A 24,167-nucleotide genomic window follows, 5' to 3' on the forward strand; every position below is an offset into this window, starting at 1 on the left:
TGAGATCCAGCCACTGCCTTATACGCTACAATTGAATGATTAGCAACTAACAATATTTTTACACAATTTATGTTTTCACCACTAGCACAATATTTTATTGCTGTTCATCCTCATCATATCCGCCCTCAGCATCTCCTGTTTCATGAGGTGCTTCAGATATTTGACTCTTTATTTTTGGACAATTCCTGACAGTGATATTTCAAGACACACTTGAAACATCTGATTCTCATTCTATGTGGATTTTTTGGATTCATTCACTGTTGGCACCCACCAATCCTGTATTTTCCCTTGATTCCAAAATCTATTAAAGGTGCCTGTTCTGAAAATATTTTAGTTCTAATTTGACGCATTCCTTGTGAGGGAAAAGCCAAAGCCAAACTTTGCTGCTTCTTGATTGAGGAAGAGACCTATTACACCTCCAGCTCATTTTTCCACTGATAAAATGGCTCCAGTTCCAAAAATACCTTTGGATAATCATAATTCATGATCATGCAGTGTGACTCAGCAATTTCATTTAAATAAGCCACTAGAAGCTTCACATCTGTCAGAAAGAGGGATAACCTTTCACTTTCTTTATCTTCCCACCTGGAGAAGTTAATCCTCACTATCATGTATAACAGATGGTGTCCATATATTGACTTGGGCAGCAAAATATGATTTGCAAGAGTTTTATTTATTGTAAATCGATAGATTAGTATATGCACTAGTCTTCACCTTTCACTGCCCAGAAGCCATCTCCCTACTAGGGGAGAATCCAGCAGTATGCACAATCAGTTGTGGGACTGATCTGATTAACCGTGAAAGGTTGACCATGTTGCATTTCTAAAACAAAAGCAGCAAGTGCTGGAAAGACTCAGCAGGAGGGGCAGCACCTGCGAAGAGTAAGCAGAATTAATGTTTCGAGACCCTTCTTCAGATTAAAAAATGCAACAGAACTGCAGGAAATCAAAAACAAAGTGCTGGAAAAGCTGAGCAGGTCTGGCAGCATCAGTGAGGGAAATTAGAGTTAACATTTTGGATCCAGTTAGGAAGGATTCTGAGGAAAGGTCACTGGATCCAAAGCATTAATGTTACTTTCTCCCCATAGATGCTGCCAGACCAGCTGAACCTTTCCAGCACTTTCTGCTTTTGTTGTTGACCCTTCTTCAGAACTTTCATTTCTAACTCTGACACAGGGGACAAGGCAAGCGTTTTGTTTTCTGAATGCAGATGACAGCTTTCTTAATGCATGCATTTACATTTCATATGAAAAATAAAATTTACAGTTTCTGCTGAAATTTGTGGGGTTTTTTTCTATCATTACTGCTCCTGAACTAGCAACGAGGAATTCTACAAAAGCTGTTCCCTGTGGTTCAGTGTCTAATTCTCATCATTTCTGCATGGAATCTCAGCCTCTGATTCATGCATTCCATAAAAGTACAACAAGCATTGGCCACTAACCAATGAGAGAACTTCATGCATTAATGCATTAAATTATTTCTCTTCTGCATTTGTGAACCATCTGATTGTTTTAAAATTTTGACAAATTTCATGCTTCCCTGTGGTTTATTCCTAATATTATGTTTTCGTATTATTTGGAAATAGTTTAGATACCTGTACAGACATGTGAGCTTTTTTCTGAGATTTGGACGGCTATAGTGAGTATCCAAAGAAACACAATGACTAGAACTGGCTACATGTTCTTTCAATCATTCCTGTTCCAATAAACAATTACAGTACTTTTGTTTTCTTCAGAAACACGAGTAAAGAAGCATTAAAAACAATACAGAACTGTATTATTACCTTCATATGACTGAAATTGTCAGATCAGACACCTTTACAGCGACTGTAATGACTTGGAGCCCTGGTATCAGAACAAAGAACAAAGAAAATTACAGGAGAGGAACAGGCCCTTCGGCCCTCCAAGCCTGCACCAATCCAGATCCTCTACCTGTCGCCAATTTTCTAAAGATCTGTATCCCTCTACTCCCTGCCCTTTTGTATATCTGTCTAGATACATCTTAAGTGATGCTATCGTGCCTGCCTCTACCACCTCTGCTGGCAATCCGTTCCAGGCCCCCACCACCCTCTGTGTAAAGAACGCTCCATGCATATCTTCCTTAAACTTTTCCCTTCTTACCTTGAATTTGTGACCCCTAGTAATTGACCCCCACTCTGGGGAAAAAAAGTTTTGCTATCTACCCTGTCTGTACCTCTCATAATTTTGAAGACCTCAATCAGGTCCCACCTCAACCTCCGTCTGTCGAATGAAAATAATCCTACCCAAACTCTCTTCGTAGCAGGCAACATCCTGGTGAACCTCCTCTTACCGTCTCCAATGCATCCACATCCTTCTGCTAATGTGCCAACCAGATGCAACAATATTGTATGACAGTTCCAGTTTCAAGCATAACATCTTCAGTATATTCACGGTGTGCCCTTAGTGTATTTCCATTAAGCTTTCACTTATTTGTTGAAAATGACCTATTCCTCCATGAAGCTCATTAAGATTTGTTATTCTATTTACTGAACATTCTTTTAGCTACAACAAAACCTTGTGTACTTCCAATTTTGTTGAATAGAATTGGTAAATATGATACCCTGCGCTTACATATTGCCAAGGTGAGGAAGCTAATTCAGAGTCCTTTGTCCAAAATTTAATAATTTTACAGACTTCTGTTCTCCACCTTCTCAGTTTTCTCTTCTTCAATATATGAAAGGGCTCAATGTAGAGGAGGGAACAATCCATCCTCATGCGTCATTCACTTCAATTCGAGATCAAAGATCTCACACTTATACTTAACAATTTCCCAATTCTTGAAATAGAGAAACTAAACCTGGTGAGCACTGCCAATATGTAATTTGAAGTGATCTATCTGGATTTAAGTTACTCCCTTTGCTATGCATTCCAACACACCTTTAACAACATGGGAACTTTGTACTAATGGTTTTAGTGACCTATCCAAGAACCCATTTAGAATTTACTCCTGTTCTGATAGCTTGAATAATTCTCTTTAAACTTGCAATCCAAATTAGCCTGACCTCATAACAATGTATTTCCCATGCACTAATGTGCACCAGCAATGTCTTCACCAACTGAGCAATCTTGTCACAATGCTTTTAAATGTGTGCAGATTGATTTTCATTAACTGTTGCTGCTCTAACTGAAGTCTCATCTGTAAATGTGGAGAATTGGAATATAATTTCTTCCCCTAGATCATGTCATAAGATATCAATAATGATGGCCCCAATACAGAAACATAAATGATACTTCACTGGTATCTGGCTGTTAAACACATGTTTGTGCATGATTTCTGCTTATTTTCAATCAATAGTGCATTTCTCAGACCGTTACAATTTACTTTCATTAGTGTTTTGCTCTTGGATTTTATGAAGTACTTTATCATATTTGGCAATGTCAAATCCCTCCATCTACTAGATCTGCCATTTTCTCAAATAAATAATTAAACATTACTAGTTCCTTATAAATCAATGGTAACTATCTTGGATTGGCTCATTCTGTTCTAAGATATTTTGTTTCCGTGTTGTATGACTATGACACTATCTTGAAATACATTCCTAACAATAGAAGTAAAGTTTACAGCTTAATAGTTGAACACATTCTCCTTCAAATATTTTTTGAAGATTGAACTCATATGAATAATTTCCCAATCCTCGAGGATTTTCCAAGACCTGTGAACTCTGAAAGTATTCCAGAAAGGACAAAATTAAATCAAATTTTAATCAAGTATCAAAAATTCTTCAATTGACTGTTGAGGTAAAGTTGCTTCTAAATGTTCATATAAAAGTCCCTCTGTCCATAATGCCCAGTTGATTCTCTAAGTGAGTTACTTGAACTAATCCTAATACCATACCATATCATAATTTCAATCCACAGAGAATTGTTGCTTTAAGCACTTAACAATCGAGAACTTGTGCATCATGACAAAGAGAGCAGCTAACTCCCAAATCTGGAAATTCTGTCCCCAAGCATGTTGTCACAGGGGAGGGGCAGATTTTAAGTTACATTTCCATGGTTTACAGAGGGGGGACAGTTACATTTGTTTGACCTTATTTTCACTGGTAGAAAACATGAGGTGTGCTCTTTAGACCTCGTAGAAAAAAAGTCTAAAGCTGCCAGAGCCCTCCAGAAGGATAAGTTACCCTTTTGGACATTGTCCCTTAGAGGCAGTGATGTTCTATTTGGAAGAGGTAAGGTACCCTTTGGAAGAAAAAGTTAATGTGCCCTTTGGGATTGTTAAAGTTAGATGTGATTCTATGTGAAAAGTACTTAAACTCATTGGAATTGTCAAAAGGAACGTTTTCTCTTTAAATACTTTACACAAAGGCTGCCTGGTAGATAAAGCAATATTCACTATTTGTGGGTATAAACCTGAGCACTAGCATCTTTACTAGGTTAATGCCAAGTGATTGATTTCATAACCTTCCATTATCACAGTGTGGTACTTCCCAACTCACAGTCTGATTCATAGATCCAAGTGTTTATTGACTTTTGCAAATGGAACAATGAATTTCAATACTTGTTTTTATAAGGGATAAAAGAAATTCCAATGCAGTGAATGAGTTTTTATAGAAGTGAATTCGTCAATGGACTCTTAAGAACTTTATTTCAGCATGTGTCTTAAGGTCTGCCCACTGTGGATAGTGGGTCAGTTTTCATGGTAGGTATTCGGGCACAGGCATGGATTGGTATGATTTGGTACAAAGGGTCCATTGTAGGTGGGTAAAGAGTATATGGTTTGTCATGGAGGTTATAGGGGTTTATGGTAGGGGAACAGAAGGGTTTATGGTAGGGGAACAGAAGGGCCCAAGCTGCCATACAACCATATGAAATGGGCAGAGGGTGATGAGTTGGCATGGAGGATATGAGGAGTTGTGAGGGTGGGTGCAGGGCATTGATTAGCATGGGAGGAGATGAAGGTATGAGGGGTAGGGACTGGGGAACTGGAGGGCTTTTGTATTCTTGATTTCTTGTTATATCCTCAACAATGTGCTGTTATACCAAAGTCTTCACCCCAGTCTGCCTCGACAATGAACAGCTTCCACATCCACTTCCAGATCACCCACCATGATTCCCATTTTGTCTTTTCTTTCAGACCCAAGTGCTCTGCTGAACATAAGTTCAGGATTGAGACAGCATTTTCTAAAGTTTACTTGTTGAGGCTGCCTCCAGTAGAACTCAAAACATTCTAGCATTGATTCAGAGATGGGAATGCCACTACAGATGCAAAGGATCATTCCACTCACAACACAGGACACCTTCCTTTGGTATCCTTTCATTTAACTGTACAGTAAATCAGCAATCTCCATTATTAGCCAGGGAGTTGTCAAAGGAACCTGACACTTTATTATGTAACAACAAAAACAGAAATTGCTGGATAAACTCAGCAGCATCTGCGGAGAGAAATCAGAGCGAACATTTCGAGTCCAATAACCCTTCTTTAGAACCTATACTGCACTCCTACAACCCAAACTTTCTTCCAGTTTAGATATTGAAGGGCATAGTCTGCTTCATATATAACCTGGATTCAAAAAGTGCTAATTTTTTTTGCGATATGTATAGAGTCTTTCGAAAATGTTGTGGAGAGACATTCAAAATTTCTACATTGATATGCATTTACATTTTAGCACCTCAGCAAAGCTTTGTAAATCAGCGAAATATATCAAGATCCTGTCTTCCCAGAAGAATCTTTTGAGAGTGGGTGATGGATGTTCACTTGTAATTGAATTTAGATTGATGGCCAAAAGTCTTCTGGGAAAAATTCCAAAGACACTGTATTCTAATTAGTTTTCATCAAAATACCTAGACAGTACTTCACATGGTCACTACTCTCTGAAAGCAGATGTGGACATTTCTCGAAGTATTTTTCCCTGACATCATGCTGCAACCAAGTAGAAAATGAGGGAAAAAAATTCAAAATTTCAAAACTATGTTGAAGAACTGTACCTCTTGTACAGATCTGTTTTTTGGAAGTCTTGATGTGGCAATCATCTTGCATTCATGAAGATGTTTGGACTATATTTTTAATATCATCCTGGGAACCTTGTTCATCTATTGAAGCATTGATATGTAGCTTAGAAAGAAATATTTGAATAACAGACAGATGTTATTGATATCAGGAAATCTCAGCGAAATTCCTCATTTTAAAAAAGTTGTAATCGTGAAAGGATTATACATGTAGCACAGATCAGGAAGAATGACTTTGTTATTTCTGGCATGACCAATATATTGAATGATAATATGAAATTTATGAAGCTAAGAATACCTTCTCCTTTTTGTCTTCCCCTCTGAGGTTTACTGCTGTATCATTCAGCAGTGTATGGACACAGAGACATTGCTTGTATGCAGCATATCAATTGCTGTCACAGGGAGTATATTCAGGCTTTTTTGTCGTATTCTGTAAGCTTTGATCTCAGATGATGGCTTTACATCCTTGAAGCAACTCTTCAAGGCGTTTTTCTCAAGCAACCATCCTCAATGTTCAAGTTTTAAAACAATTTACTGAACTCAGTCTGGCTTTTAGGAAGAAAACAGTCAAACATGTCACATAATGCAACACACTTTATTATTTACTTCCCTTCGAGAAGCTTATAATTTAGGAGTTAGTCAATCCTTTGGAAGATGGATCTTCCACACCTCCACTGCCCCATAGAAAATAAGATAGAACATAGAACATTACAGCACAGTACAGGCCCTTCGGCCCTCGATGATCGCCAACCTGTGGAACTAGTCTGAAGCCCATCTAACCTACACTATTCCATTCTCATCCATATGCCTATCCAATGACCATTTAAATACCCTTAAAGTTGGTGGGTTTACTACTGTTGCAGGCAGTGCATTCCATGCCCCTCCTTCTCTCTGAGTAAAGAAACTACCCCCGATATCTGTCCAATATCTATCACCCCTCAATTTAAAGCTATGTCCCCTCATGCTAGCCATTGCCATCTGAGGAAAAAAGACTCTCCCTGTCCACCCTATCTAACCCTCTGATTATCTGATATGTCTCAATTAAGTCACCTCTCAACCTTCTTCTCTCTAATGAAAACAGCCTCAGGTCCCTCAGCCTGTCCTTGTAAGGCCTTCCCTCTATACCAGGCAACATCCTAGTAAATCTCCTCTGAACTCTTTCCAAAGCTTCCACATCCTTCCTATAATGTGGTGATCAGGACTGCACGCAATACTCCAAGTGCATCCGCACCAGAGTTTTGTACAGCTGCAGCATGATCTCATGGTTCTGAAGCTCATTCCCTCTACCAATAAAAGCTAACACACCGTATGCCTTCTTAACAACCCTCTCAACCTTGGTGGCAACTTTCAGGGAGCTTTGTGCATGGACACCGAGATCTCTCTGCTAAGATCTCCACAGATCTGAGCGATTTCAGTATCCAATATTCATTGGGTGGTTCAGAAATGCCAGCTGCATCAATTGTCACATTAGTCAGACATGTTCCTCAGACATGTCTGCCTGTTAGTGCAACTCCGAATTGTTAGAACAGGTCTAAAGTAATACTTGCACCAAATAGCTGAGGGCATTTCTGGGTTGGATCTGCTGCTGGACAGTCTACACTCACCTAACTTCTAGATTTCTGAAAATAGATTGAAGGATCTGGTTCAGATGGGTTCCAACTAAATTGCTCATGTTCTGATTTTCATATGGCACTGAAATAATTAAGAAAACCTGTCTTCTTCATCATCTGATTTTTCTCTCAATATTCGCCATGAGGAAGGTAAGTTTAGTGACTGTGCAAAGTGTCAGCATTTCTTCCTGTCATACTTGTTAGATAGAAACCGAGAGGACTGCAGATGCTGTAAATCAGAAACAAAAACAGAAGTTGCTGGAAAGGGTCAGCAGGTCTGGCAGCATCTGTGGAGAGAAATCAGAGTTAACATTTTGGGTTGAGCGTCTCCTGAGGAAGGGTCTCTCAACTTGAAGCATTAACTCTGATTTCTCTCCACAGATGCTGCCAGACCTGCTGAATTTTTCGAGCAATTTCTATAATTATTGGATACCATGGCTTATGTTGTCTTTCACATGTCATGTTTTGGAAAGGAATTCAGGATTGGTATTGTTGGGCTACGTGATTAGATTAGATTAGATTACTTACAGCATGGAAACAGGCCCTTCAGCCCAACAAGTCCACACCGACCCTCTGAAGAGCAACCCACCCAGACCCCTTCACCTAACACTACAGGCAATTTAGCCTGGCCAATTCACCTAACCTGCACATTTTTGGACTGTGGGAGGAAACTGGATCACCCGGAGGAAATACACGCAGACACGGGGAGAATGTGCAAACTCCACACAGACAGTTGCCTGAGGCAGGAATTGAACCCGGGTCTCTGGCGCTGTGAGGCAGCAGTGCTAACCACTGTGCCGCTATGTGTGTTATGTTATTCAAACTTTTATAATTGAGTGGATTAGAAAACAACTCCTATTTCCTAATATAATTTTCGTGGATATTTTTTATTTTGAAATCTGTATAGTACCCAGCTAAAATGTTCCAGGGTTCCAAATGCATGAACCATCGACTATTGTGTTCATTTAACAATGCACATGGAAGCTACCCATGTTTGGCACGGGAAAACATCATTAATGCCAGGTGAAATCATATTACTAATGATGTGAGTTCTGAAGCAAAGTAGAGACTTTCTAGCTCCACTGGAGCAGTTCCATTTAAAACAAAAATATTCACAGTATATCTTAACACGTTGCAACCCAAAAGGACTTCCTAAATGGGAAAGAGTATAAAGTGAAGTATGAAGTTCTTGGAAGAATCACAATAACAAAATGAAGCATCTTGGTCAAAGCGTCACCAAAACTTTTAGAACAATTGATCCAATTGTTCACACCTAGATTAGCTATGGGGGAATATGGGGTTACAGGGATAAGGGAGGGAGTGAGTCTGGGTGGTGATGCTCTTTGGACAGTCAGTGTGGACTTGACGGGCCGAATGACCTGCTTCCACACTGAAGGGATTCTATGAATATCATATTTTGTGGTCTCACTTCCACTGCTCCAAGGCAAAACCAGTTAGCTTCATTGTTTTCTCTCACCATTTCATTACAAACTGGCCAGCTGAATGAAACAATTGCTACGGTGTTAGCGTTGCACTATAAAATAACTTGCATAACTGCTGACTTTAGAGGATTACAGTTTCATGCCTTTAATATTTCTAAAATGTTTTCTAAAAATTGTATACTGCTAAAGTAAATGTTTAATAGAATAGTATTACTACAGTGCAGAAAGAGGCCATTCGGCCCATCAGGTCTGCACTGACCCTCCAAAGAGCATCCCACCCAGACACAGACCCCCAACCATATCAGCATTTCCCCACGGTAACCCACCTAGTTTGCACATTCCTGAACGCTATGGGCAATTTAGCATGGCCAATTCACATGACCTGTACATCGTTGGACTGTGGGAGGAAACCAGAGCACCTGGAGGAAACCCACGCAGACATGGGGAGAATGTGCAAATTCCACAGTCGCCCGAGGCTGGAACTGAACCCAGGTCCCTGGTACTGTAAGGTAGCAGTGCTAACCATTGAGCCACCCTCTATGATTATTTATTTTTTGTATTTTAATGTTACCTGCTTGTTTATATATTGAATTATTGAAAGTAAACAGCAGAATGAGCTAAAATGAAAGACATAGGCATAAGAAAAGTTCAATTCAGCCAAAATTTAAATGAATATTCAAAACTTAGTTATATCCCTTATTGTTTTAGTGGTAACTATCTTTTTTGCCTTCCTCTTGAATCCAAACTTTTTAAAGTAATTCTATTAAATCCACATTAACTCCCATTTTCTGGAATTTGATTATTTGTTTAAAACCCACAAGGTTATACTGAAGGGTGAAAGCCAGGTCAGAAGACTCTGGTTGCATATCTACAGTCTATCATCATCTCTTCTGACTCGATTCTTACTGATTAAGATCTGTTTCTTCAGCAAATCAACCTGGGAAATTTAATGGATTGAAAACGTTCGATAGACGCATTGTTGATTCGGAAACAGTGGCGTTATCATTGTCATCATCATCATTAAGTAGGTCAAATGTAACTTTCCAAGCAGTATTCTTGGGCCATGCATTTCGTCAATAACTTTATTTGAAAACCAGGACAGGCTACAGAGGTGCACCTTAGTCGTGGATAAGGATATTCTTATGAGACATCTGGGAAGTAGCAAAGGATAAATGGAATAAGACTCATGTACCTACCTTTTATGTAGAATGTATTTTGCATCTCAAATCAGTTATCAAATGCCTAAATAATTTTAAAGGAACTTAACTGTTTAATCTGTCATCAGCAAGGTTCCAAAATCACTATCATCTGTTACAAGCAGAACTATAATAGCGATGTACAATAGTCTGGCTATGGAGGAAGAAGCCAGCCTAGAAGGAAAAGCCAGATCAATGTGCAAACTCTGACCAGATGATCAAAACAGCAGTACAGTAAGGAAGAACTGACACACCCAGAATTCAACCAAGAGACATTCAACTCGATGTCTAGATTATATCTTTAAAAATAACCATACGCAACTACCAAGAAAGAAATTGAAAACAGCTTCTCCCTCATTCTCTTCGCTTCCCCAGCCAACATCAAAGTACATTTTTTGCTTCCTGCATTTTTTTTTTCTACCTGTTCAGAAATAAACGTCTGGACAAATTTGAAATACAATGAGTGCTATTTTCTGCTCCCTGGTGTGGCAGGAGCAATGACAAATCGGTGAAAAGAGATGGAGAGAATGAAAAGAATCAAAATCTTGATGTCAAGCAAAATCCTTGTGATTTTCTCATCAAATGGCATCTTCAGAGTTTCACTATTGGCTGTGACTGTCCTATTTCCATGTCAGTCCATGCTCATCAAGTCCCAACTTGTGTTATTTTTCTGCCATTTCCAATTTTCATCTCCTTTCGTAAGAAATGAAACGGTGCAAATTCTTGAAATGTGAACCAGAGGAGGTACCCAGCAGCTGCAACATATAGTATGTTTGTCCTGGCCATCAGAGCAATGCCACTGCATCCTATATGAGCACCATCGTCCTCACTGGCAAAACCCCAACAAGCCTTCACAAATCATCAAAGCTGCTCTCAGGCTGACTTACACATCATTTCAGAGTTAGAATCATAGAATAGGGTCCTAGATTCCATACAGTGTGACAGCAGGATATTCAGCCCATCGAGTGCACTGCAACCCTCGGAAGAAGATCACACCAAGACCTGCCCCCTTCACCCTATCCCCATAACCCTGCATTTCCTATGGCCAATCCACCAAATGTGCACATCTTTGGACTGTGGGAGGAAACTGGAGCACCCAGGAGAAACCCGTGCAGATACAGGAAAAACATGCAAACTCCACACAGACAGTCACCCGAGGGCGAAATCGAGCCCAGGTCCCTGGTGATGTAAGACAGCAGTGTTAACCACTGAGATACCGTGCCACTCCAGAGTTCAGGAACACCTATGACTTGCATGCTTCTGCGAGGTCCCTTTGCAGACAGGAACACATGCATACATCACATGCACTAACACAGATGTATCTTACTTCATAACACTCACTCACTTTCCTGTCTATTTGGAGGCTACTAGCCTTTGTCTCCTTTACATTGCTTTCTTAATGCACACTCACTGACATCAGCTCTGATTTACAGGCTGTCTTCCTCTGTACTGAAAATGTATTGCTGGAAAAGCGCAGCAGGTCAGGCAGCATCCAAGGAACAGGAGAATCGACGTTTCGGGCATCAGCCCTTCTTCAGGAATTTTCTTCCTCTGTAGCTTGCATTTCTTTCCAGTGCAATGGATGAGAGAAGCAGTTTGTCATACTGGGGAGCAGTGTACAGTCAAAGGTGTGGACGTGTTGCTGCGTGGCACCATACTACATCAATATTTCAGCTGCAACATTTGACCAAGGTCAGTCCTGCTCCAAATCAGGTGTGAACTGCTCAGGGATGCCAGGTAGATCCGTTAGGGTAGTGTAGAGACACTGCCTGGGCCGTGGGCCAGGTTTGCCTGCAATGAGACAAAAGGAAGGATTGAGTATCTGGGTCTATACTCGACGGAGCTTTGAAGGATGAGGGGAGGGATCTAATTGAAACTTATGGAATACTGAATGCCCTGGACAGAGTAGCTGTTGGGAAGATGTTTCCATTGGTAGGAGAGACTAGGACCAGAGGGCACAGCCTTAGAGTAAAGAGAAGACCTTTTAGAATGAAGATAAAGAGAAACTTCCGCACCCAGAGAGTGGTGAATCTCTGCAATTCACTGCCACAGAAGGCTGTGGGAGTCAGGTCATTGAGTATATTTTAGACTGAGTTAGATAGGTTATCAAGGGGATCAAAGGTTACAGGGAGAAAGCGGGAGAATGGGGTTGAGAAACTTATCAGCCATGATTGAATGGAGAAGCTGACTCGATGGGCTGAACGGCTTAATTCCTGCTCCTATGCCTTACGGTCTTAGGAAAGCAGTCAGTGGTGATACGCCAGCAGGAAATGTGGTGAAGTGTAACCAGTGAGTGAGGATGACAGACGAAGGCAGGCAGGGATAGTAATTTGGGCGGGTAGGTAAAGGTAGGTGATAACCATTGATTGGAAATAACGCATGCAATGTTCGAGTTGTGGGGGTCCATGAGGTTAGGTGAGGGGTGAGTGCAGTGGCCAAGTTAGAACGAGTGCCAGCCCTGTGAGTGTGAGATAGCAGAGAAAAGATGGCGCCACTTACCCTTGTAGAGCACTGTAGATCATTGACTTTCTTCCTGCACTGCCACACAGTCTTGAGTTAGGCTTCAGTCTGTGCCCAGGATGGGTTGGTCTGATGGTATGGCATCCTGTGGCAGGCAGCAGGAACAAGGACTGCCCTTTGATTTACCATGCCACCCACCCACACCTCCCAGATCCCTATCCATGAAGCAGACATCAAGCTACACTTTGGCCTTGACCATATCGGTTTACACACAGTCCCAGCACCACAGGTTGTGCAGCATTTCCTAGTCGGCAAGATCTGAAGTGATGTGCAACTTGGCTTTATTTATGCTGCTGTCAATACGATAGGCAGTGGCCAGCACTTCTGCCTCTCCAGCCTCATAATTCCTCAAGGAAACCACCCATCAGCCCAGTTGCATATTTAAAGAGGTGAAGACTTGAAGGTTGCGTGAGAAATGTTACACCAGGACACACAGAACTAGGCTATGTGAATCTCATATGACAAAACACTTCAACTGTGAACAGGAAAAATCCACGCAGTGTAACAAATGTACGTACCCGCAGAATAATGCTTCAAATGTTCTCATGATTGTCAGCACTTGTGTTGAATGGGACCTCTAATTCATAGCCAATGAATAATTATGAATGTATTCACTTTGGGTTTCAGTGGAATTTACATGAGATTCTGATAGCCCTCTACTTCCTCATGCTCATTTTGAGTTTGCTCTGTAACTATAGCAGACACTTTTTGGCACAATGTTTTCCTTCTCAGGAGGCTGGGTATATCTTGACAGGAAGTAGCTGTGTCACAGGTTACTGGATTCACGGGAGCAGATCTGAGAAACAGCAACAAGTAATCTGAATCTCAGCCTCTCTCAATTCAATCTGCAATCTGCTGAAAAAGATGAGGTTACTTAGCCAATCAGAGTTCTTGAATCTTTTACTGGTATGTTCAGCTTAATGAAGGTTAATCCAATGTGTTTTAACATATATCATAGGGTCATAGAGTTATACAGCACAGAAATAGACCCTTCAGTCCAACTAGTCTACACTAACCATGTTCCCAAACTAAACTAGTCCCATCTGCCTGCACCTGGCCCATATCCCTCCAAACCTTTCATGAACTTATCCAAATGTTGGAACTGGACCTGCACCCACCATTCTCTCTGGCAGTCCATTCTACACATGAACCACTCTCTGTGTAAAAAAGTTGACCCCATGTCCTTTTTAAATCTTTCTTGTCTTAGCTTAAAAATATGCCCCCAAGTTTTAAACTCCCGCACCTTAGGGAATGGACACTTGTCATTTACCTTATCTATCCCCTCATGATTTTACAAACCTTAATAAGGTCACCCCTCCACCTCCTATGCTCCAATGAAAAGGTCCCAGCCTTTCCAGTCTATTTTTACATCTCAAACCTCTATTCCTGGCAACATTCTGGTAAATCTTTTCTGAACCCTCTCCAGTTTAATAATATCCTTTCTGTAACAGGCTGACCAGAACTGCACACAGTATTCCAGAGGAAGCCTCACCAATGTCCTGTACAACCTCAACATGACGTCCCAACTCCTATACTCAAAGATCTGAGCAATAAAGGCAAGCATGCTAAATGCTTTCTTAACCACCCGTCTATCTTTCAAAGAATGATGTACCTGAACCCCTAGGTCTCTCTATTCTGCAACACTATCTAGGGCCCTACCATTAATTGTATAACTCCTGTCCTTCTTTGTATTACCAATATGCAATACCTCAGACTTGTCCAAATTAAACTCCATCTGCCACTTCTCAGCTCACTGACCCAAATTGTAATCTTAAGTAACCTTTTTCACTATCCACTATACCACTCATTTGATGTCATCTGCAAACTTAACAACCATGCCTCCTATATTCTCATTCAAATTATTTATATAAATAGCAAGCAATAGTGGAGACTGTGGTGCAGATGCCTCTCAAAATGTTAGATGCAATACAAGAAAGTTTCCAACAAATCTACTTTTCAGTGGATAACAGTAAAAGTGCAACAGATTATGGAACAAATATTTTGTAGCTTACATACTTGGAACTGGTATTTGGGAGTTAGGTTACCTTGGGAAATCTCCAGAGGTTGAAAATCTTCCTGGTTTAGAATTAGGTTCTGTTGATGTTAGCTGACAGCAGTTACCCTGTCAATTATTCTCTCCTGGAAATTTTCCAACATTCTTCCAGCAAGGGTGCCTAAATACTCAATAAAACAATCTTTCTTCACCACAATTTATTCAATATGACTCCAAGAGCACGATCCCTGAATCTGGATGTACAGTAGCATAATAATGAACCATTTTCCACTGATACTGTAGCACCAATCCCATTCATTTTCTGTAGAGAAGAGAATCCTTTAAATAGCAGATGTAGAATTATAGGGAGACTGATTGAGCAAAATAAAATTAGCAGAATTTCCCAAGTTGCACCCCAGTCAAACTTTTGTACCACGAGCTTGGATAGTTTAGGAACCAGGTGATGATTGCAACAAATTTCTTCCAGCCAGAATATTAAAGGCTGCAGATGTACAAGTCTGGGTGAGTCTGAGTTCCACTCGATAGTTAATTAGTTTGATCTTCCACAGCATGATTTACTCTACATCTAAAATTTTTCATTTGGTGAGTTTCTAATCTCATCTCATTGTCAGAGATAGTTCCGGATAGTATTCCCCCACATTGAGAACATTTCCAAAACTCCCTTCCAATTCAGTAATAGAGTCTGGGAGGAGAAAAATGAGCAAAATTTACAAAATTACAATATTTACAATATACAAATGAACAAAAATTATCATGAAAGGTATGAAACTTAAAAAGAAAATGTTACTGTACAGATTGAGGTTTGAATATTTACACAGAAGCATTACTGCACAACCTCAAATCAAATATGCTTTTTCCGTTGTCCTAAGTAAGCTCTGATTATAGCATCTGTATCACAGGCAGCATGCGCTCGAAGCAATATAAGCTCCACCCCAGCCACAATAATGCACTGTAATCACATCAGTTTCATCCCACAAAAACCATCCTTCCTGATCCACAGTCACATAGTTCCATTAGATTTTAACCACAGTTGACATTCCTAAATACTACAATGCCAGACTAAAGTAGGACAAATCCCTCTGTCTGTGGGGATGCCTGATCTCCAAACAATGCAACTACCCAACACTTCAAATATCCCATGCTCCCTGTGTGGCAGAGTCTGCGAGTCATGTATGTTATAGCCATCTCAGAGTTCATTAAATTGGAATGGACTGCGTAAGGAGAAGGTGACCAAAATGAAGACTGAAATAAATGAACAAAAAGGAAGAACTAAATTATGAATGCTTAAAGAGTCAACAAGTACTAAGCTTAAAGAGTTGAAGCAGTTCTCAGTATATTTTCAGGTCCTATCCATATCGATTGCAAATTTTGTTCAGACTTTGTCATGGGGTTACATTTTAGCATGCTACAATAAAGGGAGACTAAACTGGTGGAAAATAGGGGGAGAGAGGACACATCTGATATAAATATCTTTGTAACTGCTTCCAATGTGGCTGCAATTCATTTGATGTAGCTTCCAATTCAACTGGCAGGACTATAAACTCAACTAGAAAGATGGTTAAAGGGCAATTCAAACAATTCCGTATCCCACCAGATTTTTCTGTTACATGAACCTGAAGTTTTTGCAAAAATAAGAAACACAATATTTCCTAACAGTTGAGGGGCAGGGTGGGGGAGCAATCTGTGAGTATTTTGAAACAGCATCCATGTGGTGTCAAACACCATTTGACTGTTCCTTTAGCAGCAGTAGGCTTGCAGCTTTCCAATGGAAAATTCTGATTAATGGAGAAATTTGAATGTAGATTGAAAGCTGTCCAACATACCCACTTTACAGGGTAAGTGGGACTATTAATAAAGGCTGTAGTCACTAATGTCAGCAGGCCAGGAACTCATTGTGTAATTCCTGAACTATTTTAAATGCCATAAAGCACAACTAAATGAAACCATTCTTTTGTAGTATAAAGTGACTCGCAATTGTTTCCCAGATGCTAAATCCAAGGTGAAGTGTTAGCGGCTGTGGGCTCCTTTCCTTCACACTTTGCACTTTTACCACAAGTGAATGCAGTAAAGACATCGTGATTCTGTTTAAAGTTCATCTTAAATGGTCAGTAGGTCTCTTGTATATAAGGGACAACTTTGTAAAGTGACCGTTTCAATTTGCCATTTTGACTTTTCCAGCAGATTTGCGTCCTCCGCTCCTTCTCCTCATCACATCAGTCCCAGAAGAATTGCAGCTGCTCCACCCCTGATGCACAGAAGGACATCACAGCCACCCCAAGTACAACAGTTTTCAGGGTCCCACCTCAAACCATACCCACCCATCACAGCTTCTTCCGCACAACCAAGCAGTATCCATGTCCAAGGTAAGAAACAATGACCACAACATGAGAAATTCTGGTAAATTCACAACAGGAACCTCGTTGAAAAATGCAATGCTCTGTAATGTCTTTCTGAAAACTGATTTCAACTTCCATAGGTGAGATACTCACTGCAATATTCAGAACCTTGGAAGTGCATTTGTAGCCACATATTTATATGGCAATTCTAGTTGAGTTTCTGGTCAATGGTAACCCCAAGGATGTTGGTAGTAGAGGATTCAGTGATAGTAACAGCATTGAATGTCAAGGGCTGGTGGATAGATTGTTTCTTATTGGAGATGGTCATTGCCTGGCATATGTGTGGTGCAAATGTTACTTGCCTCTTGTCAGCCCAAGCCTGGACATTGTCCAGATCTTGTTGGTTTTGGACATGGACTGCTTCAGTATTTGAGGAGTCACAAATGGTGCTGAACATTGTGCTATCATTAGGGAGAATCCCCACTTCTGACCTTATGATAGAGGGAAGGTCATTGATGAAGCAACTGAAGATGGCTGGACCTAGGACACTCCACTGAGGAACTCCTGCAGAGATGTTCTGGAACTGAGATGACTGACCTCCAACAACTACAACCATCTTCAATGTGTCAATTACAATGCCAACCAATGGAGAGTTTGGTCCCTGAAACCCATTGATTCCAGTTTTGCCAGGGCTCCCTGATGCCACACATGGTTGAATGCAGCCTTGATGTCAAAGGCTGTCCCTCTCCCCTCCCCTCTGGAATTCAGCTCCTTTGTCCATGTTTGAGCCAAGGCTATAATAAGATCAGGATCTGAGTGGCCCTGGTTGGACCCAAACTGGCCGTCACTGAGCAGGTTATTGCTGAGCAGGTGCTGCTTGATAGCTCTGTTGATGACACCTTCCATCACTTTATTGGTAATCAAAAGTAGACTGATGGGATGGTAATTGGTCGGGTTGGATTTGTCCTGCTTCTTACGTATAAAACATACCAGCCATTTTCAGCATTGTGTTGTAATTGTACTGGATCAACTTGGCTGAGGGAATGGCAAGTTCTGGGGCACAGTACTATTTCTGCAATGCTGTCAGAGCCCACAGCCTTTGCAGTATCCAGTGTCTCCAACTGGGTGTCATGGTATCTTTCTTGATATCATTTGGAACAAATCAAATTGACTGTGATACTGGGCACCACTAAAGGAGGCTGTGAATATTGTTCAAATGCTTCAGTCTTATAGGTTACACTGATGTCTTCGCCTGTTCCATCATTGAGGATGGAAATGTTTGTGCAGCTGCATCCTCCAGTGAGTTGTTTCGTCCACAAACATTCACAATTAGATTTGACAGGACTGCAGAGGCTTAGGTCTGATCTGTTGGTTGTGGGATCATTTAACGCTGTCTGTCACCTGCTGCTTTTGCTGTCTGGCACGCAAGTAGTCCTGTTTCGTAACTTCACCAGGTTGACACCTCATTTACACGTATTGCTGATTCTGCCACTGGCGTGCCCTCCCACACACCCCATTGAACCAGGGTTGGTCCCCTGGCTTGATGCTATTGGTCGTGTGGGCAATATTCCGAGTCATGAGGTTTCTGATTCAGTTTGAATACAGTTGAGCCGTTGCTGATTGTCCACTGTGCCTCATGGATGCCCAGTCTTGAGTTTGGCATCTGTTCCATTTAGCACTGTTTGGTATCTCTGCCCTCTCAATTTGACAGAGCTGATTGTTCCTGATGAAGGGCTTTTGCCTGAAACGTCGATTTTCCTGCTCTTCGGATACTGCCTGACCTGCATCACTCTTATCCTGACTCTGATCTCCAGCATCTGCAGTACTCACTTTTGCAGAGCTGATTCGTCTGTCTATATGAAGCTCTAAATGGGGACCTCACTTTTATCCAGCTGCCTCTAGATGTCAATCCCCTCTGCTGTAGGGAGGCTGAGGTGAAAAAAGCTGGGGTCACTGCTCGTGTTTTCCAGCTGCGACAATTATCTTTCACCCTCTTCCTTCATCAGTCAGATAGAGCTGTCCAAGCTGCAGGCGGTCGGTTGTGAGTTCTGGGTACACAGAGGTCAGCCTGAAGCTAGGTGACGTGCCAAACTGGTGAAGTGTCTCCCAGGAGGTTGGCAGCCACCTATCCAGCTGTGAAACCAGTCTCTCTGAGGGAGTGCTTTGAACACCAGGCTCTCAGCTGGTCATGACTGGAGCTTCTCAATGGACCTGATCCAGACTTCTCAGCTCATCAGTTTCACGAGACAACTCTTCCGACTGTCGGCTTACCTCGGTAACTCTGGAACCACATCACAAAGTTCGGCGCATGGGCTATTAAATCCAGAATTGAGGATTAAAATTGCACTTTGTAAGTCAGAAGCCACACGACACCAGATTATCATCCAATAGGTTTATTTAAAGTCGAAGCTTTTGGAGCACTGCTCTTTTGTAACTATCTAGGTTTCCCAGCAGGTCTAAGAGAGCTGCCCACTCACCTCAAAACCTTTCTTGATAAGAGAAAAGGACATGATGTCAGAAACCTAAATGAATATCAGCTTTAGAGAATTTACCTTCCCACACACTTGTCTGACTAAATACTGCTCCATAGGCAACATTTAAAGGGGTCTTCAGGCAGTGGAGTTTTAAAATGGGGAAGTAAAGACCTTTCTAATTCTATTAACAGCAGGTATCGTGTTGGAGAACCTTCCCAGCCACAGGCCAGTTGAGGGGATTTTACCGATAACCAGTGGGCCCTCCTGCACACAGTAACTCTGGTGAGCTTTCTGCTAACCTAGGGGTCAGATCTTCCCCATGGACTCATAGTCCCAATACTGAGATAGATAGGCTCTTGAGTATCAAGGGGAATCAACTGTTAGGGGGAGAAAGCGGGAGAATGGGGCCATGATTGAATGGCAGATCAGACTCAATGGGCTGAATGGTCTAATTTCAGTTCCTATGTTTTATGGTCTAATAGATCTTACAGCCCAGAAAAAAGGCCCTTGGAAACATCACATCTGTGCCAGTCAGACACATCTACCTAACTATTTTAATCCCATTTTCCCCACCCATGTAGTATGGCCAAGGTACCTTGTAATGTGAAGACTCCTGAACTTTGATGAAATGGTCAATCCTCTACTTTTTTTAAAATCAACAATTGAATTTTAGTCATTTACTCACTGCATGAAAACTGTAGTTATTAATAAATACAAAATGATCAGTCCAACTGTTGCTGATCCAACTGTTGTAATTAGAGAAAGACGTATGTCTTTTTAAGAGTTTATGGCTTTTGAGTTGAGCTTCACTGCCCAGGCATGGACAGAAATTTTAATCATCCTTAGTTGAATCATCTCAATGCATTTGAGAGTGCACAATGGTTCTGTTTCATCGGTTTTGGTACATTTCCTAATATCAGGTGGCTGTGGGAAGCCAGTTCGAACAGTCACCATCTCCTGCAGTTCACTACCTTGCTGTTCCAACTTGTTTGGAATGATTTAAAGAGCTGTAGCCATGGTCACTGAAATTTCAGTTCAGTCTGATACCAAACAATAGTGACATTTATCTATCTCAATGTGCAGTCTTAAACTTGTCAGTTTAGTTTAAATTGGCTGTACGAGGCGAGAGCAGTTCCATAGCCAACACTCCTTTACAACAAAGAGCAGTAAACAGTTTTCCTGCTGAAGACGGGATGTCTTGGAAGCCTGTGTGAATCTCCAAGTGTTAGTGCTTAAATAACAAGCACTCATGAAATCAGTCCAAGATTGACTGTCCTCTGTACTCCATCAACTGCTTGTGTTTTGCAACTGTGTTTCTTCATAAGAAGAATAAAAGGCTTTTAAATGATCATAACATCTTTCTGAAGGAATTAGGCTTCATCTCACAATTGCATGCAGTAACTCTGAAGGTTGCAGCACCATTTCTGTATTTAAAAAAACATTGCTAGCTAAGGTCTGAAAATTAAAGATTTTTTTCTTCAATCCTCCCCATTGTCTGATGTTGTGCTGTTACAATTAGCACACAAAATACAGTGTAAACAATTTTTGCTGTTGCCACCAACATGGATGCTTTTTGTTCTGAATGTTCCAAACTAAACATTCGATGATTTGCAGTTTCAGTGATTGGATCAGGTTAACAGCCCCAACCAGGGAACTCACGTTCTATGAGGTCCACCTGGCTGCCCTCATTACCATCACTGTAGTTGGGTGGCTTTTAAGAAAAATAGAGTCATAGAGATGGGCAGCATGGAAACAGACCCTTCAGTCCAGAATTATTTTAAAGTTTCAACGAATTGATTTGATGATGAATAAAATCACTTTGAAAATGTTTCTTTTGCAATTTACATCAGTGCTGTTGTACCAAGATATTTAGTCACGGAGCTTACTCTTGCATTTACCACCACTACACATCAACTTAAACTGTGTATGTACAAGCTGCTCAGGAGAAGTTAATAAGTCTTTCATTGCTTTTGTCCTCCCTACCTGTTGGCTGAAGACATCTAATTCCATTTTGGTGTAGCTTTTACAAGTAGACAGGGTGATGAAGAAGATATATGGGATGCCTGCCCCCATTGACCAGGGTCTGGAATATCAGACCAAGGAAGTCTTGTTACAGCTTCATAAAACATCGGTTAGGCCACAGATGGAATACTGTATGTAGTACAGATTGCCACACGATCAGAAAGACGTGATTACACAGGAGACGGTACAGAGGAGGTTGACCAGGATGTTGCCTGGGATGAAAAGTCTCCATTATGAAGAAGGGCTGGATAGGCTGGGTTTGTTTTCCTTGGAGCAGAGGAGGCTGAGGGATATTGGTTTTCAGTAATCGTCACTCAGTCAGGAAGGAACAATCCCATCCTAGTGAGTATATTGTACGGTGCATTTGGAGGAAGAGTGGGAATTTGGTTCAGAAAGGAAGAAGTGCTTTTTGCTTGCTATTTTTGCCTCATAACTTGTAAGGTTTCTATTTGAAAAACAGGATAAATTGAAGCGCAGGATCAGGGGAAAATGAGAACTGCAGATGCTGGAGATCAGAGTCAAAAAGTGTGGTGCTGGAAAAGCACAGCACACTCTCCTACTCCCTGGATGCAGCCTGACCTGTTGTGCTTTTCCAGCACCACCCTAATCTTGACTCTGATCTCCAGCATCTGCAGTCCTCACTTTCTCCTCCCTCTGATTCAGTCATTGGTCAGGAAAAGGAGGGTGTGACTATGAGCGAGGCAAGTAGAGGGATCCAGGAGGTAGTGCTGAAGGAGCCTCAGCCCTTGAGCTCGTCTAACAGGTTTGCTCCCTGTGTGGTTGAGAGTGCGGGTTGGAGAGGGGTTGACCAAACTGACCATAGTGGTATAGGGAGCTTTTCAAGGAGTGGGGAGAAAAGAAAAATGTAGTTGTAATCAGGGATAGTGTAATCAGGGGAATAGACCCTGCTCCCCATGGTAAAAACAATGACTGCAGATGCTGGAAACCAGATTCTGGATTAGTGGTGCTGGAAGAGCACAGCAGTTCAGGCAGCATCCGAGGAGCTTCAAGATCGACGTTTCGGGCAAAAGCCCATGGTCAGGATCAAGGGTCCCAAAGGCTGGGTTGCCTGCCTAGCGCCTGGATTCAGGATCTCTCACCTGGACTGCAGAGAAACTTGGAGTGGGATGGGAAAGATCCAGTCATAGGTACCAATAATACAGGTAGAAAGAGGAAAGACCTTCTGCTGAGGGAATATGAGCAGCTAGGACCTAAATTAAAAAGCTAAACCATAAAGGTAATAATCTCTAGGTTACTGCCTGAGCCATGAGCAGGTTGGTACAGATCAACAAGATAAACACATGACTCAAAGATTTGTGTCAGATATACCAATTCATGGGACATTGACACCAGTACTGAGGAAGGAGGGAGCAGTTCCGGTGGGATAGGATCCACCTGAATCATGCTGGGACCAGGATCCTGGCAAATTGCATAATTAGGGCTGTGGATAGGGTTGTAAACCAAATACAGAGGAACCTCAATTATCCGGCATTCGATTATCTGAATATCAGATTATCCAGCAAGATCGCAAGGTCTCGATGCTCGGCTGAACTATGTTATCCGGCATTCGATTATCCAAATTTGTTTAACCGAGTGATATATTCCCCACCTGTGTCCTTCGGATAATCAAGGTTCCTCTGCAGTGGAGTGTGGGTTCAAATGCAGGAAAATTCTGGAAAAAGTTAAAAGAGGTGGGGGGCACTTAGCAGAGGTTATTAAAGTTTCCAGAACCAAGTAATAAGACAGAGAGTATGGAAAGGGATATCTTTGAGAAGGGGAGCAATCAAGGCAGGACTGTGGGTGCTGAACTTCAAAACAGATTGTATATGAAACAAGCTAATTGAGTTTGTAATGCAGATTGAAATTGGTGGGTACAATGTGGGTATCACATAGAAATAGTTGCAAGACAATCAGGGCTGGGAACTAATTAATTAAGGATATTCATCCTGTTAGAAGGATAAGCAGATGGGCAGAGAGGGTGGGGTTGTCTTGTAAATAAGAAATGAAATTAAATTGATAGTAAGAAATGATATAGAGTCAGAAGGCGTAGAATCTGTGTGGGGAGATTTGAGGAGGCACAGAGGAAAAAATACCCTGACAGCTGTACCCAGGATGTGGGGAAGAAAATAAATCAGGAGATAGAAAAGGCGTGTAAGAAATCCAATAATCTTGGGGGACTTCAATATACAAATGGACAGGGAAACTCAGGTTGATGGCAGATCTCAAGAAAAGGAATTTGCAGAATGTCTACACAATGTTTTCTTTGGAGCAACTTGTGGTCGAGCCCCACTAGGAAACAGGCAATTCTGGATTTGGTGATGTATAATGAGGCAGACGTGATTAGGGAGCTGAAGGTAAAAGGATCCCGCCGGAGCAGTGACCATAATATGACAGAGCTCACCCTATAATTTGAGGGGGAGAAGCTGGAATCAGATGTAAGGGAGTTGCAACTGAGTAAAGATAACTGCAACAATACGAGAGAGGAGCTGGCCAGAGTTTATTTGAAGCAGAGAAAACAGTGGCGCAGCAATGGCAGGAGTTTCTGGGTCTAATTCGGGAGGCACAGCAGAAATTCATCCCAAGGA

The 24,167-nt window shown here is 41.4% G+C and overlaps 1 protein-coding gene across 2 annotated transcripts in view; it reads left to right on the top strand.

Annotated features, from left to right (window-relative positions):
* glis3 (GLIS family zinc finger 3) overlaps window positions 1-24,167 on the top strand; it is a 593,089-nt gene that overhangs the window by 519,069 nt on the left and 49,853 nt on the right. The window contains exon 9 of one of the 2 annotated variants that reach the window (XM_072590462.1): window positions 16,929-17,113. In XM_072590462.1, coding sequence (XP_072446563.1) covers window positions 16,929-17,113 — 185 coding nt within the window. The remainder of the gene's footprint in view (window positions 1-16,928; window positions 17,114-24,167) is intronic. The other variant, XM_072590470.1, reaches the window with a different exon arrangement.

Source organism: Chiloscyllium punctatum, chromosome 2 (genome assembly GCF_047496795.1).
Source record: "Chiloscyllium punctatum isolate Juve2018m chromosome 2, sChiPun1.3, whole genome shotgun sequence".
Taxonomy (NCBI): Eukaryota; Metazoa; Chordata; class Chondrichthyes; order Orectolobiformes; family Hemiscylliidae; genus Chiloscyllium; species Chiloscyllium punctatum.